At 42.1% G+C, this 17,835-nt stretch overlaps 1 protein-coding gene across 1 annotated transcript in view; it reads right to left on the bottom strand.

Moving 5' to 3' along the window:
• The window catches only part of TMC2 (transmembrane channel like 2), a 100,847-nt gene that overhangs the window by 32,857 nt on the left and 50,155 nt on the right, over positions 1–17,835 (bottom strand). The window contains exons 5-9 of the mRNA XM_052650431.1: positions 17,171–17,252; positions 16,719–16,825; positions 7,359–7,457; positions 3,082–3,224; positions 423–570 (exon numbers count right to left, since the gene is read on the bottom strand). Coding sequence (XP_052506391.1) covers positions 423–570; positions 3,082–3,224; positions 7,359–7,457; positions 16,719–16,825; positions 17,171–17,252 — 579 coding nt within the window. The remainder of the gene's footprint in view (positions 1–422; positions 571–3,081; positions 3,225–7,358; positions 7,458–16,718; positions 16,826–17,170; positions 17,253–17,835) is intronic.

Raw genomic sequence — 17,835 nt, forward strand, 5'->3', positions numbered from 1 at the left:
AACTCTCTGTGGGTGTTCTAATTGCCTGGGGAAGTTTTTTTAAAAAAAACCAATGCCAGGACCCCACCCTAGACCAATTATATGAGAGTCTCTGGGGGTGGGGCCCAGAAGATTTTTTAAAGCACCTCAGATCATGCAAATATGTGTAAAAGTTGAGAACAGCTGCCCCAAGTGAGTCCTTTTCACTTTCTCCAGCAGAAAGCAGTTCTGAGAGGAAAGAGGCAGGGCCCAGCATCCATGATTCTCAACCACATTAAGAAACAGATGGTGTGTACCACCCATGAGCATTCTTTCTTGAAGGCTTGAGGATCTTGAAGGCTAATTGGGGATCTTATTTCCCATGCCCCAGCTGGGAGAACTCTCCCAATGACCGGAGGGACTCAGAGTTCCCCAGGAAGTGGAAACGGCCCCGAGGTGACTACCTTGAAGCTGGTGGTGATGGAGGCGTATTTGTTGTCAGCGGTCTCTGAATTCCCAATCAGGTAGTCCCAGCTGGTGAACATCTTGAAGCTGAATGTGAAGTTATCGCTGTCCCCCTCGCTCGTGCTGCCCTGGTTGTTGCTGGCCATCCTGCAGGGCACAGACCGCTGTCGTTAGGGCTGCTGTGTCTGCTGTGTCAGCCCAGTCTTGGGCACAGGTGGCAGATATCCAGTGAAGGAAAAGAGCTAAGACGGATTTGAGTCAGGCTACTGCCAGCCAGAGCACCTTCCCCTCAAAGTCAGAGTGCCCTGTGAGCATACATGGTGTCAGTTGGATAACAAGAAGCCAGCATGGATACAGGACACATAACCATGCGTTCTATCCTGACGTCTGAATTCTTGTGCCAATATTTTAGAACTCATCTCACAGAGAACATCCCCTCCTTTTCAAAAATTTATTGCCATTACTTCTTTGCACATGTATTTTTTTATTTTTAAACTTTTTTGTTGGGGTATTCTATTGGGTTGGGAAGATCCCCTGGAGAAGGGAAAGGCTACCCACTCCAGTAGTCTGGCTGGAGAATTCCATGGACTGTATAGAGTCTTTGTGACATGGAATCACAAAGAGGTGGACACAACTGGGCAACTTTCACTTTTACTTTCATTGGGGTATAGCCAATTAAAAATATTGTGATAGTTTCAGGTGAACAGCAAAGGGACTCAGCCATATATATACATATACATGTATCCCTTCTCCCTTGAACTCTCCTCCCATCCAGGCTGCCATATAACAGTGAGCAGAGTTCTTTGTGCTATACAGTTGTTCCTTGTTGGTTATCCATTTTAAATATAGCAGTGTGTAGATGTCTATCTCCCTAACTATCCCTTCCCCTCATCCTTCCCCCTAGCAACCATAAATTCAAGAACATCCCCTTCTAATTCATCTATTTTCTTGGATAAAAATTATATTTTTCTGATATAAAATTCAATAAGCCCTGAGGCAGTTGGTATTGCAGCCAGATCAGACACACATCCTTTTCTTAAGCAAGCTTGCAGGAAAGTACCTTGGACCTGCTTCAATAGCCCCCTATTTCAACCTCCCTGTCCTCATCTTCTGTTTGTGCTTCCTGGAGATCCACCCTGGGAGAACCATGGAATCCCAGACAGGGGTCCCATCATATGCAACAGGGGGGTTTGCTGCTCTCTGACTCTATCTGACATGTTGGCTTTTGGGATTTGCTGTTTCAGGGGCCTGGCTGCCTTAGCTTTTTGGTTCAACAGGGAAACATTCCATATCCTTACACTTTGCTGGGAAAAATGTAACAATGCCAGGGCTAAGAATAAAACCAACCTGTCTCGCCTGCCCCCTTGTTTTTCTTCCTTTTGCTTGATAGAGCTGGGTAGCCACATGTCACGTAGTGGTCACTGTCTCATGCCAGACAGGCTCTCATGAACAGCAGCATTTTCCTCTCAGTGGATGAGAGAGAAAACCCAGCTGGGCCTGTCCATCGCCTTGTGGGGTTCTGGTCGGGCTTCAAGGGCTCTCTGCTTCTGCTGTGTACACAGCTGCTCTGCTCTTCCAGGATACGTGACCTCCAGTGGCCCTGCTGAAGCGGGGGTGTGGTGGTCGTGTCTGTGCACAGAATGCCCCCATCCTGCACAGCCTGTGCTGACTGGGATCCCCTGACTTAGAAGAAGGCAATCCGGGGGGGGGGGTAACCCAAGTTTTTTCTTCAGAGAATATGAATTAGGAGGCACAAACGTATTAAAGCACCATTTCTGACCACAGAGAAAAGCAGAGTTGGGGTTGGAGAGGACACCAAGGTTAGTCACTGCCACAGACGCTGGTTTAGCCTCATTGTTGTATCTTTGTAAGTGCCGCCTCAGCTTTCACATGAGCTTACAGCAGAGGGTTTTTCTGAGGAAGCCAGGCTCTAAGGAAAACAGAAACAGGCCTCAAAAACTTCTCCAGTATTTCATTACCAGGTGCCATGTTCCTCTTCAAGCCATACTGTTTTGTTTTGTTTTCTTTTTAAGATTTTAATCATTTTTATTTACTTATTTATGGCTGTCCTGAGTCTTCATTGCTATGTGGGCTTTCTCTGGTTGTAGACAGCAGGGACTACTCCTTGCTGCGATTGCAGTGGTTTCTCTTGTTGCAGAGCATGGGGTCTAGGGCATGCGGGCTTCAGTAGTTTTGGCTTCCAGGGTCTAGAGTGCAGGTTCAATAGTTGTGGCACATGGCTTAGCTGCTCCATGTCCTGTAGGGTCTTCCTGGATCAGAGATTGAATCTGTGCTTCCTGCATTGGCAGGCAGATATTTTTTTTTTTACCATTTAGGCACTAGGGAAACCCTACATTGGCTTTTTGACCGTTTTGGGGGCTCAGTAGGATATTCACTGCCTCAGGGCCTTTGCACATGCTCTTGCTTTGTCTAAAGTGCTGTGCCAGCTTCTTCTAAAGGAGTGTCTATCCCATTTTCCAGAACTTCCCACATTAACCTGTATATATCTTTCATGCCTCATATGACAACCTGCATTTGATTTGTTTCCTTGTTTTCTCTCTAAATCCCTGAGAAGAAGGTAAGTAGGCCCAGTGTGACCATAGGAGTGGGCTGTTTGTGGGAAGATTAAATGCCTGTAAATGGGATAATCATACTTACGATCTAATGACGATCATCAGACTGTAGCCGAACACGCTGACCCCCACCATGAAGTAAGCCATGGGCAACCTGTACCTCAGCCACCCGATGGTCCTCTGGTTGTTGTAGTAGCCATAGAAGAGAGCAGAATACCTCATGTAGCCCTGGGCGTCAGCAAAGCAAATGTCCTGGGTTAGTGAGCTTAGAGTGACAGTCATCAGACCCTCCTGTCCAGCCTGGGGTTTCTTTTTCAGAGGTATGATGGGAGCTGGAGGGGAGGAAGGAAGGGCTCTGGACATTCTTGTTCTTCCTTTCACTCCCCTGGTTTGCTCCTGAGGCTGTGCAGGTCCCCACTCTCCCCTCTTTCCTTTCCCCTTCTATTTCTCCATTACACTGAGTACAGAGGACACCGAGATACAGAAGGGGGAGGAGATTATGGTTAATATTTGGGATAAATTAGGGATGAGGGATGTTTGTGTGTGTGTGTCTGTGTGCAACTGCACACACCACTCCAAGTTCCCCTCCGCTCTGCCTCCTGTGCCCAGGGTCTTAATTGAACACTCTGGAACTAGATGGAAATCCATGAACTTTCTCAGTGTCTCAAAACTTCTAAAGAAAACTGTGTGATAAAGCTCACAATCTAACCTGAGTTTTAATTTCAGTTTGGTTCTGGGTATAATTTACTTTCCTGGGGGAGAGCATGGCAACCCACTCCAGTATTCTTGCCTGGAGAATCCCCATGGACAAAGGAGCCTGTTGGGCTACAGTCCATGGGGTCGCAAAGAGTCGGGCATGACTGAGCAACTAAGCACAAAAGCACAAGCACATAATTGACTTTAAGTGTAATTAGCACACTTTTGGAGAAGGCAATGGCACCCCACTCCAGTACTCTTGCCTGGAAAATCCTATGGACGGAGGAGCCTGGTAGGCTGCAGTCCATGGGGTCGCTAAGAGTCGGACATGACTGAGTGACTTCACTTTTACCTTTCACTTTCATGCACTGGAGAAGGAAATGGCAACCCACTCCAGTGTTCTTGCCTGGAGAATCCCAGGGACGGGGGAGCCTGGTGGGCTGCCATCTCTGGGGTCGCACAGAGTCGGACACGACTGAAGTGACTTAGCAGCAGCAGCAGCACACTTTTTAAGTGTGTAGTTGTTTAGGTATAATATTAACTTAGAATTTTAGTACTTCTTTTATATCTTTGCTGAATATGGGATTATTCTGGCTTCACACAGATGTGTAGCTGGAGAGAGGAGCCAAATTTTCATAGTATTTTTCATATATTTGTGACTATTTCTTCTTTGTTATTTTATCTCAACCCCATAACTAGTTCTTAAAAGTTAGCTATCATATGGAATACGAATCATATAAAGAACTTTTTATACCTTAAGATCCTTTGCTCTCCCCCAAGTACTAAGTAATTGAAAAGGGAAAAATACTCACTTTACAGCAGAGAACTCTGGCAGACACCACTTTAACCAAGAGCTCAACATAATGTAACCCTGAGTTGACACCCTGAGAAAGTCACGTTACCTCTGTGGTATCCTTCCCAATGATGCATAACCTTAATACAATCATGAGAGAACATCAGACAAACCCAACTTCAGGGGCATTTTCCAAAAACAACTAATCAGCTATTCAAATGTGTCAAGGTCACTGAAAGAGAGCAGTCACTGGTTGGAGGAGAGTAAAGAGACTTGACAAATCAATGTGAGATTTTGAATTGGGTCCTGGGACAGAAAAAGAACATTAGTGGAAAAACAGGTGAAATCCAAATAAATACAGTATTTCAGTTAATAATACTGGATGAAGATTAATTTCTTAGTTTTGATGATTGTTCTATGGATATCATAAGGTGAATGGGTGAGCGGTATATGGGAACTCTCTGTACTATTTATGCAACACTTCTATAAGTTTAAAGTTATCTCAAAATATGAAGTTTAAAAAATCAATCGCTCTATCTTTTACTATCAAGATGTGGGATCTTTCACTCACACATCATTTTGTATTGGTCATCTGGAAGGTTCACTGAGTTATGAACATACACCAAATGTCAACACATTTCTTATACAAGCAGTTTTCTCTTTTGTTTTAGCTTTGGCTGTGCCTCATGGCATGTGGGATCTTTAGTTTCCTGACCAGGGATCGAACCTGTGCCCCCTGCAGTGGAAGCAGAGTTGTAACCATTGGACTCCCAAAAATCACATTGGTAACATCTCCATTGATCTCATCAGAAAAGTATTTAACTACTGAGAAACTGTCATTGTCATGGTGATGGATGTAACTTTTCCAAAATTTCTATTTTTACTTGAAAAATAAAAATTTATCCTTGGCAACAACAACAACAATGTAGGATTATTGCTGAATAAATTGTTGGTTTGGGGTGGATAGGACATTTCAACAAGGGTTCTTGGGTGAAATAAAGAATAAAGAAGGGTTTTCCTGATGGTCCAGTTGCTAAGAATCCTCCTGCCAATGCAGGGGGTGTGGATTAGATCTCTGGTCTGGGAAGATTCTACGTGCCATGGGGCAACTAAGTCTGTGCACCCCAACTACTGAGCCTCTGTGCCTGGAGCTTGTGCTCTGCAACAAGAGAGTGAAATTTGCTCAGTCGTGTCCAGCTCTTTGCAACTCCATGGACTAATACAGTCCATGGAATTCTCCAGGCCAGAACACTTTCTCCTCTCCAGGGTATCTTCCCAACCCAGGGTCTGAACCCAGGTCTCCCTCATTGCAGGTAGATTCTTTACCAGCTGAGCCACCAGAAAAGCCCAAGAATCCTGGAATGGGTAGCCTATCCCTTCTCCAGCGGATCTTTATGACACAGGAATCAAGCAGGGGTCTCCTGCATTGCAGGCGGGTTCTTTACCAACTGAGCTAACAAGAGAAGCCACCGCAAATAAGCAGCTTGCGCACCAGAACTAGAAAGTAGTCCGCATTTGCCGCAACTAGAGAAAGCCTGCACACAACAAGGAAGACCCAGAGTAGCTAAAAATAAATAAATGAATAAATAAATAAATATTTTTTAAAAAAGAATAAAGGAAATTCTCTGTAGCAGCATATAGTAGTGGTGATGGCGTGTGTGTGTGCTCAGTTGCTAAAGTTGTGTCTGACTCTTGTGACCCCATGGACTGTAGTCTGCCAGGCTCCTCTGTTCATGGGATTTCCCAGGCAAGAATACTGGAGTGGGTTGCTATTTCTTTCTCCAGAGGATCTTCCTGACCCAGGGATTGAACCCAGGTCTCCTGCATTGCAGGTGGATTCTTTACTGCTGAGCCACCAGGGAAATCCGCATATAGTAGCAATAGTATGCAATTGTTAGTGGTATAGTAATTATCTGAAACACTCCTTTCCAAATAACTTGGAAAAAATACTCCAACTCACTTTCACACTTTTCTGAGGGAGGGATGGGCACAGGACCCTGAGCAAAGGCACGGGGCACTGGACTTCCCCCCAGGTTGATAATATTGCGACACAAAATATGAGGTCTTAGACATGGGACTGGCAAGGTAGAGGGCAACTGGGTCATGAACAATTCTTTTGTAAGCCCAATTCAGAACACTTGGTTTTATTCCAGCTGGGAATGGGAATCAATGAATATCAACAACGAGGAGTCACAGGGTCACGTTTGTGTTTTAGAAAGGTCCCTGGCAGCAGAGGGAATGGAGATGTGAGGAGCCAAGAAAAGGCTGGGAGCACAGGCAGAAGATCCTGACAGTGATCTTGGTACAGTGTTATCCGGAGCAGAGGTCCAAGGGAAAGAGAAAAGGAGACCAAGAAATATTTAGTAGACAGGCTCAGATTTAGTGATTCATTGGATGTGAGGGGTGGTAGTGATGGCAGAAAAATGTGGGATGACTTTCAGGCTTCAGACTTGAATGACTGGATGACTGGTGGTTCTCATAAAAGAGATGACAAAAGATGATGTGAGTTTGGTTGGATAGCTGTTGAATTTGAGAAGCAAATTTGATACTTAGTTGAAGATGTCAAGTGAAGCTTGGGGCAAGGTTGGACTGGCAATAGCCCTGGGCTCTTACTGGGTTACAGTGAGATAAAACCATCCTGCAAGATTGCCTTACATAGATCTGGCAGGATGCGGGGAGCAGTGATCTCGTGGGGAACTTGTGCCCATCAGAATGTGTGATGGAAAGACCCATGAAGGGGACCTAGGCGGACATGGTTGGCTAGCTTATTCTGCACAGTGCCAGGATCCCACTGGTTGAAGCACTGTCTTTCCAATAATTAAACATTTCATACTTATCCACAATCACAACATTGTGCACATTGGCAATGGTACCTCAAAATCCCAAAGAACAGAAAAATCCATGGCTTTTTCTTCCTCAGCCCGAGGCACTGTCTTTCTGGGAATACTTCCATAGGGCATGCCCATTAGCACCTTGTGTTGAGACAGAAAGACGCAATTACATGTGGAGGAGATACAAACACACAGAAATGTGTACACAGTGGGTTAAATCCCTTCTCAGAGCAGGAACACTCATTTAAAAAAAAATAAAATTAATCACTTTCCTGATTTAAAATAGTATATACTCATTGCAGAAAATGTGAAAAAGTATAGAAGAGTGTTTAAAAAATTACCTATCACTTTCACATCTTAAAGATGATTGATAGCTATTCATATATTTTCTTTGAAAGTTTCTGAGTTTTATGTATGCTTTAGCTTGGTTATTTAGCTTACTATTATTTTATGACCAACTCCTTATAGCATACAGTATTTTTCAAAATAAAATGACTTCAAATACCTAATCACATGTATGTACCCTAAACCTATTTTTAAAATCCCGTATTGTTGGATTAATTAGAGTATTTCAAGTTCTTTGAGTATTTCAAGTTCTTTGTTGTTGTTGTTTAGTCACTAAGTCATGTCCCACTCTTTGAGACCCTACGGACTGGACATGGAAACTGTCCTTCACTATCTCCTGGAGTTTGCTCAAACTCATGTCCACTGAGTCAGTGATGCCATCCAACCATCTCATCCTCTCTCGCCCCCTTCTCCTCCTGCCCTCAATCTTTCCCAGCATCAAGGTCTTTTCCAATGAGTCAGCTCTTTGTATCAGGGGGCCAAAGTATTAAGAGTTTCAGCTTCAGCAACAGTCCTTCCAATGAGTATTCAGGAGTGATTTCGTTTGAGATTGACTGGTTTGATCTCGCGGCAGTCCAGGGGACTCTCAAGAGTCTTCTCCAGCACCACAATTCAAAAGCATCAATTCTTCAGCGCTCAGCTTTCTTTATGGTCCAACTCTCACATCTGTATGTGACTACTGGAAAAACCATAGCTTTCACTATATGGACCTGGTGGTATCATTTTGTCAGCAAAATGATATCTCTGCTTTTTAATTTGCTGTCTGGGTGTACATAATTCTGTTATCTATCTAGATATATACATATATATATATGCCTTGATTCACGTTGCTATTTATTAAAAAATCAGAATTATATTAAATTTACATATTGATTTAGAAAGAATTGATCTTTTTAAAATGATATTAAGTCTTACCTTCCACGAATGTGCCTCCTGTTTATTTGGTGATATTTTTGTCCTGCCTTGCTTTATAGTATTCCTCATAGAAATCTACTTTGTTAAATTTATTGCTAGTTATTTTATAGATTTATTACTATTTTGAGTATGAACATTTTAAATTTAATTTCAAACTTGATACTGAGAATGTAGAAAATATCACTGATGTTTGTTTATTTAAAATGACTCTCAGTTCAGTTCAGTCCCTCAGTCATGTCCAACTCTTTGTGACCCCATGGACTGCAGCATGCAGGCTTCCCTGTCCATCACCAACTCCTGAAGCTTGCTCAAACCCATGTCTATCGAGTCGGTGATGCCATTCAACCATCTCATCCTCTGTTGTTGCCTTCTCCTGCCCTCAATCTTTCCCAGCATCAGGGTCTTTTTCAGTGAATCAGCTCTTCGCATCAGGTGGCCAAAGTATTGTAGGTTCAGCTTCAGCATCAGTTCTTACAATGAATATTCAGGAGTGATTTCATTTGAGATTGACTGGTTTGATCTCGTTGCCGTCCAAGGGACTCTCAAGAGTCTTCTCCAACCCCACAGCTCAAAAGCGTTTTCTTCGGTGCTTAGCTTTCTTTATAGTCCAAATCTTCTCCTGTGACAACTCCAAAATTACAACTCGCTGCTAAATAACTGTTGATAGGAGAATGTTCAGTTCAGTTCAGTCGCTCGGTTGTGTCTGACTCTTTGCGACCCCATGAACCACAGTAAGTCAGGCCTTCCTGTCCATCACCAACTCCTGGAGTCCACCCAAACCCATGTCCATTGTGTTGGTGATGCCATCCAACCATCTCATCCTCTGTCATCCCCTTCTCCTCCTGCCCTCAGTCTTTCCCAGCATCAGGGTCTTTTCAAATGAGTAAGCTCTCCGCATCAGGTGGCCAAAGTATTGGAGTTTCAGCTTCAACATCAGGCCCTTCAGTGAACATCCAGGACTGATCTCCTTTAGGATGGACTGGTTGGATCTCCTAGCAGTCCAAGGGACTCTCAAGAGTCTTCTCCAACACCACAATTCAAAAGCATCAATTCTTTGGCACTCAGCTTTCTTTATAGTCCAACAATCACATCCATGCATGACCACTGGAAAAACCATAGCCTTGACTAGATGGACCTTTGTTGGCAAAGTTATGTCTCTGCTTTTTAATATGTTGTCTAGGTTGGTCATAACTTTCCTTTCAAGGAACAAGCGTCTTTTAATTTCATGGCTGCAGTCACCATCTGCAGTGATTATGGAGCCCAGAAAAATAAAGCAGCCACTGTTTCCACTGTTACCCAATATATTTGCCATGAAGTGATAAGACCGGATACCATGATCTTAGTTTTCTGAATGTTGAGCTTTAAGCCAACTTTTTCACTCTCCTCTTTCACTTTTATCAAGAGGCTCTTTAGTTCTTCACCTTCTGCCATAAGGCTGGTGTCATCTGCATATCTGAGGTTATTGATATTTCTCCTGACAATCTTGATTCCAGCTTGTGCTTATTCCAGCCCAGCATTTCTCAAGATGTAATCTGCATATAAGTTACATAAGCAGGGTGACAATATACAGCTTTGACGTACTCTTTTTCCTATTTGGAACCAGTCTGTTGTTCCATGTCCAGTTCTAACTGTTGCTTCCTGACCTGTATACAGGTTACTCAAGAGGCAGGTCAGGTGGTCTGGTATTCCCATCTCTTTCAGAATTTTCCACAGTTTACTGTGATCCACACAGTCAAAGGCTTTGGCATAGTCAATAAAGCAGAAACAGATATTTTTCTTGAACCCTCTTGCTTTTTTGATGATCCAGAGGATGTTGGCAATTTGATCTCTGATTCCTCTGCCTTTTGTAAAACCAGCTTGAACATCTAGAAGTTCATGGTTCACATATTGCTTAAGCCTGGCTTGGACAGTGTTGGATCCCACCCAAAAAAGATACCCCACGTCCAAAGGCAAAGGAGAAGCCCCAGCAAGATGGTAGGAGGGGCGAAATCACGTTTAGAATCAAACCCCATAGCCATCAGAGATGCCTGGAGGGCTCAAACAAAACCGTGTGTACACCAGGAGACCCTACAGAGACTGAGCCAGACCTTCCTTTGAGTGTTTGAGTGTCTCCTGTGGAGTACGGGTCAGCAGTGGCCTGCCTCAGAAGCAGGGGCTCTGGGTACAGCAGACTTGGGTATGGCATAAGCCCTCTTGGAGGAGGTTGCCATTAACCCCACCATAGAGGTGCCAGAACATACAAAAGACTGGGGAAACAGACTCTTGGAGGGCACAAACAAAACCTTGTATGCACCAGGACCCAGGAGAAAGGAGCAGTGACCCCATAAGAGACTGAACCAGACTTGCCAGTGAGTGTCTAGGAGCCTCCAGCAGAGGTGTGGGTTGGCAGTGGCCTGCTACAAGGTCAGGGGCACTGAATGTGGCAGCCCCTGCACAGGATCTTTTGAAGGAGGTCACGATTATCTTCATTACCTCCATACCTTCATTACCTCCATCACCATAGTTTGGCCTCAGGTCAAACAACAGAGAGGGAACACAGCTCTGCCCATCAACAGGAAGTTGGATTAAAGTTTTACTGAGCATGGCCCTGCCCATCAGAACAAGACCCAGTTTCCTCCACAGTCAGTCTCTCCCATCAGGAAGCTTCCATAAGCCTCTTATCCTTATCCATCAGAGGGCAGACAGAATGAAAACCACAATCACAGAAAATGAATCAAACTGATCACGTGAAACACAGCCTTGTCTGACTCAATGAAACTATGAGCTATGCCAGGTAGGGCTACTCAAGATGGACTGGTCATGGGGGAGAGCTCTGACATGGTCCACTGGAGAAGGAAATGACAAGCCACTTCAGTATTCTTGCCTTGAGAACCCCATGAACAGTATGAAAAAAAAAATGACTCTAGTCATCCCCATATATTTTTTTATTAATTCAAGAAACTTTTGATGCACTCATTGGTACTTTGGGGGTATATGATAATATCATCTGCAAATTTAAAGAATTTTGTATTTTTTACATAAAATGTATAAGTTTATTTTTCTTTACTTATTGCATTAGGTAGAAATTTGAAAACAAAGTTGAAAAGTGCTGGGATGGGCATTCCATATTGCTCATGATTTTTACTAACACAGGCTTTATTGTTTAGTATTTAATGTAACATTTGTTTTTTAATTTATAGGTTCATAATTTTTAGGTAATTCACTCCTATTTCTTTTTGCTTGCTTTAAAATTTATATTCTTATTGGGAAATATATTGTATATAAAATAGTATATATATATGTATATATGTCTGATCATAATGAAAAGAAAATTAACTAGTGTATATACCTAGTTTAAGAAACAGAATACCATCTGGTTTTCATAACACCTTGGATAAGCCCCTTCTAATCCACAGAAATTGTGAAATAAACGTTTGTTTTTTTAGTAAAAATTTCGGGATACCTTTCTTACTCAGCAATAGATAACTAATACAAACTTAAAGAAAGACATGAGCAGGAAAGAAACTATTAGTTTATGAGTAGAAATTAGGGATGTAGAAAATAGAGATACATAAGACACAGGCCTGAAAGGTGAATGTTTACAGTAGTCCTCATCATAGTCCTCAGCTGGAAACAACCCAAATATTCATGGACTGGTGAACAGATAACAAACTATGATACATCCATACAATAGGATATGACTACTAAGTCGCGTCAGTCGTGTCCGACTCTGTGCAACTCCATAGATGGCAGCCCACCAGGCTCCCCCGTCCCTGGGATTCTCCAGGCAAGAACACTGGAGTGGGTTGCCATTTCCTTCTCCAATGCGTGAAAGTGAAAAGTGAAAGTGAACTCGCTCAGTCGTGTCCGACTCTTAGTGACCCCACGGACTGCAGCCTACCAAGCTCCTCCATCCACGGGATTTTCCAGGCAAGAGTACTGGAGTGGGGTGCCATTGCCTTCCCCAACAACAGGATATTACTCAGCAATAAAGGGACAAACTATTTGATACATGCAACAACATGGATGAATCTCATTGACACTGTGCTAAATGAAAGAGGCCAGGCACAAAAAAGCTACAGAGTGCAGGATTCTATTCATATGATATTCTGGAAAAGGCAAAAATTTAGGGTCAGAAATTAGATCACTGCTCGTCAAGGGCTGGAGGTAAGGAGAGATTTCTTGCAAAGGGGACAATGGGGAACTTTCTGGGTGATAGAGTTGTGGTGATAGTTACTTGACTCTATATATTTGTCAAAACTTATCAAACTGTATACTTTAAAAGAGTGAAGTTTATAATATGTAAATTATGTCCTCCTCAACGTGAATTAAAAAAAAGACATGCCAGAGAATCAACAAAGCCAGTTGTTTATTTAATAAAATAACTAAAAGAGACAAACCTTCAATGTAAATGAAAGAGGAAAAAAATTACACTATCATGTAAAAGGGAATATAACTTCAGATACATGAGTGATTAAAAAAGACAAGAAACCATGTTATTTAACTTTAAGCCAATATATGTTAACATGTAAATTGAAATGGAAAGTTCAGGAGACTGATTACATGTGAGAATTTTGTGGGTAATACAATTAGGGAGAAGCAGATGGAGGACTTTAATGTGCATATAACTTTTTATTCTTAAACTTAATAGAAGGTGAGTGGGCTCATTCTTTATACCTTTCTAAATATCTGAAATTTTTAATAGTTATGTTTAGAAGAAGTATCAATATGAGGCTTCTCTGTACGGGAGAGTGACAATGGCTTGAGAATATAGGACGAAGTGGACTAACTCATAATCCTTGAGTGCTGCCTATGTGATTTCTAGAGCAGAACTTACAAGGTATTTTAAAGAATTATTTAGTCTAATTAATTAATGTACACCAGCAATGTACACCGTGGCTGCACACTAGGATCCCCTGGAGAACTGGATCCAACATCTGCTGCTGTGCATCAAATTACCATACAACTGTCTCTTGGTTTCTGCAGGTCAGGAACCTGGGTTTGGTTTATCTGGGTCCTTTAGTCTCATCTGTAGGCCTGGGGGGGAGGATCTGATTCCAGATTCACTAACACGGTTACTGGTGAGATCTAGTTCCTTGTGGGCTGTTGGACTGAGGGTCACAGTTCCTTACTGGCTCTTGTCCAAAGGTCACATCAGTTCCTTGCCAGTGGGCTTCTCCAGTCTGGCAGATTGCTTCATCAAATCATGTGAGCCAAGAAGGGAATCAAGAGAGAATGCCAGATGGAAGTCATGGTTTTTTATAAGCTAGTCCTGTAAGTGACAGTTTGTTATTTTGGTTATATTCTATTTTTTAAAAGCAAGCCACAAAGTCTAGCCTTTACTCAAGTGAGGGGATTATACAAAGGCATGATATCAGGAAAGGGGGATCATTGGGGGCAATCTGAGATGCCTGCCTTCCATAGGAGCATTTAACATAGGGGTAAAATTTCATCACCATAAAATTTCACCAAATTCACAGGTCCAGTCCATATTCAAGAAATTCTACACAAGTGTGGGTCACTGGGGGTCATTTTAGGGTTCTGTCAACCAAAGATAGACGAAGACTTCTTAGATTGGACACAAAAAACATGAATCATTAAAAAAAAGTAATTAATCTGTGGCTTCCCTGGTGGTTCAGTGGTTAAGAATTCAGCTTGCAATACAAGGACACTGGTTCGATCCCTGGTCTGGGAAGATCCTACATGCTTCGGGGCAACTGAGCCCATGTGCCACAACTAATGAGCATGCACTCTGGAGTCCACAAGCGGCAACTACTGAAGCCATGCACCACAGCCACTGAAGCCCGCATGCCTAGAGCCTAAGCCCTGCAACAACAGAAGCCATCACAGTGAGAAGCCCCTGCATGGCAACCAGAGTAGCCCCAGCTCGCAGCGAGAGAAAGCCCACGTGTAGCAACGAAGCCCAGCACAGCCAGGATAAGTAAATAGATATCTTTTCAAGTGATAATTTGAACTTCATCAAAATTACAACTTTCTGCTCTTTGAGAAACACCATTCAGTTCAGTTCAGTTCAGTTGCTCAGTCGTGTCCAACTCTTTGCGACCCCATGAACCGCAGTATGCCAGGCCTCCCTGTCCATCACCAACTCCCAGAGTCCACCCAAACCAATGTCCATTGAGTCGGTGATGCCATCCAACCATCTCATCCTCTGTCTTCCTCTTCTCCTGCCCTCAATCTTTCCCAGCATCAAGAGTCTTCTCAAGTGAGTCAGCTCTTCGTATCAGGTGGCCAAAGTATTGGAGTTTCAGCTTCAACATCAGACTTTCCAATGAACACCTAAGACTGATCTCTTTTAGGATGGACTGGATGGATCTCCTTGCAGTCCAAGGGACTCTCAAGAGTCTTCAACACCACAGTTCAAAAGCATCAATTCTTCGGCGCTCAGCTTTCTTTATAGTCCAGCTCTCACATCCATACATGACCACTGGAAAAAACATAGCCTTGACTAGACGGACCCACTACCCTAATTGAGGGCATTTTGAGATACCCTACATTCTCATCTATGGTTGTCCAACCTGTCATCAAGTCCTCTCTGTTCTATTCTTTCCCTGTCTCTCTCTCTCTCTTCTTTCTTCCATCCTATTCCAATACAGCTTCCTAAACACCTGCCAATCAAATCAAGGTACTCTTGCCTGGACAGTTAAGGTCTTGCCATCTTCACTAGAAAGCACCAATCACTAAATTTTCATTTTTTTCAAACAAATGTCCACTGGATATGAAATACTTATAAATTATATTAATTTACATAAATTATACAAGATGTAAGGTCTTCTTTGAGAAGAAAAAATCCTCAGTATTTTAAAAATTATTCAACTTCCCTAACACACAGCCTTCTTGGACCATTGTACAGCAAAACTCTAGAGATGTCTCATAGGTTTACAGCATTTAAATGTATTCTCTTCTCATGGAAGTAAATCCGTTTGGAATCAAAAACTCCCAAGAAAAAAGCAGAGAGTCTGTGAAGATAAAATTCCTCCCTGACTACTGCAGAAAACTCTCACTTCCTAGGTTATGGAGAGGAGAAGTGAAACTTAACTTCTGACAATATTTTCCACTTGAAGAGAACCAGATTTGTTTCAAGAGCATTTGCATACATTTTCCAGAATGTTAAAATCCTTTTCTTTGTATGGGACAGTGACAGTGGCTTAAGGCTATAGGACAAAGTGGACTGACTCATAATCCTTGATTTTCAGGTGTGCACTCTTTAGGTTATGTAGAAAAGAATTAAATGGTTTTGTAAGTAATATAACACTTCTTTCCTATCGAGTATTAATACTATTATAATAGATCCTCAATGTTTTCTAACTAATTTGATTTAATTAACATTCTGTGGAAGTCTTTTAATTTCATGAAAAATAGATATTCAGGAAAGTTTCCCAAGGATGTGACTACAGATAGAATTGACTCTAATATTCTCATGGAATTATTTGTAATAAAGTAGGAATCAGTAACCTATCATAGAGCTGATTAATAAATCTGGAAGAAAAACTACTAAATTCATAAATATCATTACCCTCTAAGCTGTAGAGGTAATCCGCTGGTGTACCCAGCACTAGTGCCAGGAGGTTCAGATGGGACAATAGCAATTACTGTGCTGAGTGCTAGTGGACCACAGTCACCCCTGGAAAGGGTCCCAGGACAGCACTCTGGAAACCTGGGATCTCATTCACCACAAGTTTATCATGTAGATTTGCACAGGTCATTTGCTCATTTTTTGTCTCTCTATTACTCATTTATAGGTAAGGATCTACCTACATCCATAATAAGATTGTATCTGGGAGAGCAGTGAGAAGTGCTATTCAAAGGCAGGGTTTCTTTGGGGTAATAAATTATAATGTAATGCATTCTCTGTCTCTTTTTTTTTTAGGGTAAAAGAAAATACCTCACTGAAGTATTAATTCTTGACTAATCTCAAAGTAAAATAAAAGGTAGAAAAATGTAGGGTCCACATATTCATTCAGACATGCAAGTATTCTGGTTCCATTCTTCGTACTGGGTTCTCTGGGCAATTGATGTGAGCCTCAAATTAAAAACAAATGATGGAGTCTTTGTAAAACAGAGTATTTGTTTCATATAAATGAAGATGGAAGTCATGATAAGCCTCATAACACTATCCAGAGTTATAGGCAGTTCTTTTCTTACCTCTGGGATTATGACTAGACCAAATATTAAGCCAAAAAGGACAAGGTTAACTCCATACATCCATCGGAGGAAGATGAAATATGATGCCACCGAAGAGCCAAAGTGACCTGCAGAGAAGATGACAGTGGGTGTAAGTGCTGCAGGAGGAGGGTGTAACACTGCCAAGCACTGTGTGTGTGTGATGGATACGATCTTCATGTCAGTCTGTGGAACACACATCTCTCTCTCTCTCTCTTTTTTTTTTTTAATAAAAAGGACCGATCTGCCTGAGTTCCTACAATCAGAAAGTGAAGAAGCACAATTTAAATTCTGGTCTAACTTGTCCAAAGCCCATTCCTTTTTCTAATACAATAGAACCTATGATAAACTAACCAGTTGGTCCAGAACACAGTCTAAACCCTTGGAAAACCCTTCAGCAAACCAACTAAAAACAGTGACACCAAAATACTCACTTTCAATGTCCTTGATCTTCATTTCCCAGGGGATACATTGAGTCTTGAAATTATCAAAGTCTCTTTTAAACTTGACCCATTTCTGAAATTAAACAGACAACACCCTCAGTTTATTAACATGCTGCTTTGGGGCTTGGAGGTTCATGTGGATGCTGACATGTTAACACGAGGTCAACAGGTGAGGGAGGCTGTCACGTTGGAGCTATTGAGACCAGGCTGTCTGAGGTGGATGCTCACATCATCACTTTCAAAGTTAGGTGTGAGTGAGAGAGAAGCCAGGGCAACACAATATCTTGCAATTTTCTATAATGCCGATAAAATTTCAGGTTTGGAAGTTTACATATAAACTTAGAAAGTCTATTTTTAATTTCTGATTTGGGGAATCAAATTGGTTTAGCAAACTCTTATATAACTTCCTTCATCTAAAACCAAAAATTCAAGGGAAAAAAAGAATCTCACACCTACAATTGGCAGACAGTCGAGTGCCTTAATCTGATAGGAACTGTTGTTAAACTATAAGACTGAAGGCAGTGGTAAAGAGATCTCAGCCCCAGGTTTCCCACTCTTCTTCCAGTGAAACGGCAGCCTGTTTTTTGTTTTTATTTTTTTATCCCTGCTAACATTAGTTAGGAAGGCATTATGTCCCTTTCCAGGGTCTACTCCAG

The sequence above is a fragment of the Budorcas taxicolor genome, chromosome 13 (assembly GCF_023091745.1).
Source record: "Budorcas taxicolor isolate Tak-1 chromosome 13, Takin1.1, whole genome shotgun sequence".
NCBI classification, from domain to species: Eukaryota; Metazoa; Chordata; class Mammalia; order Artiodactyla; family Bovidae; genus Budorcas; species Budorcas taxicolor.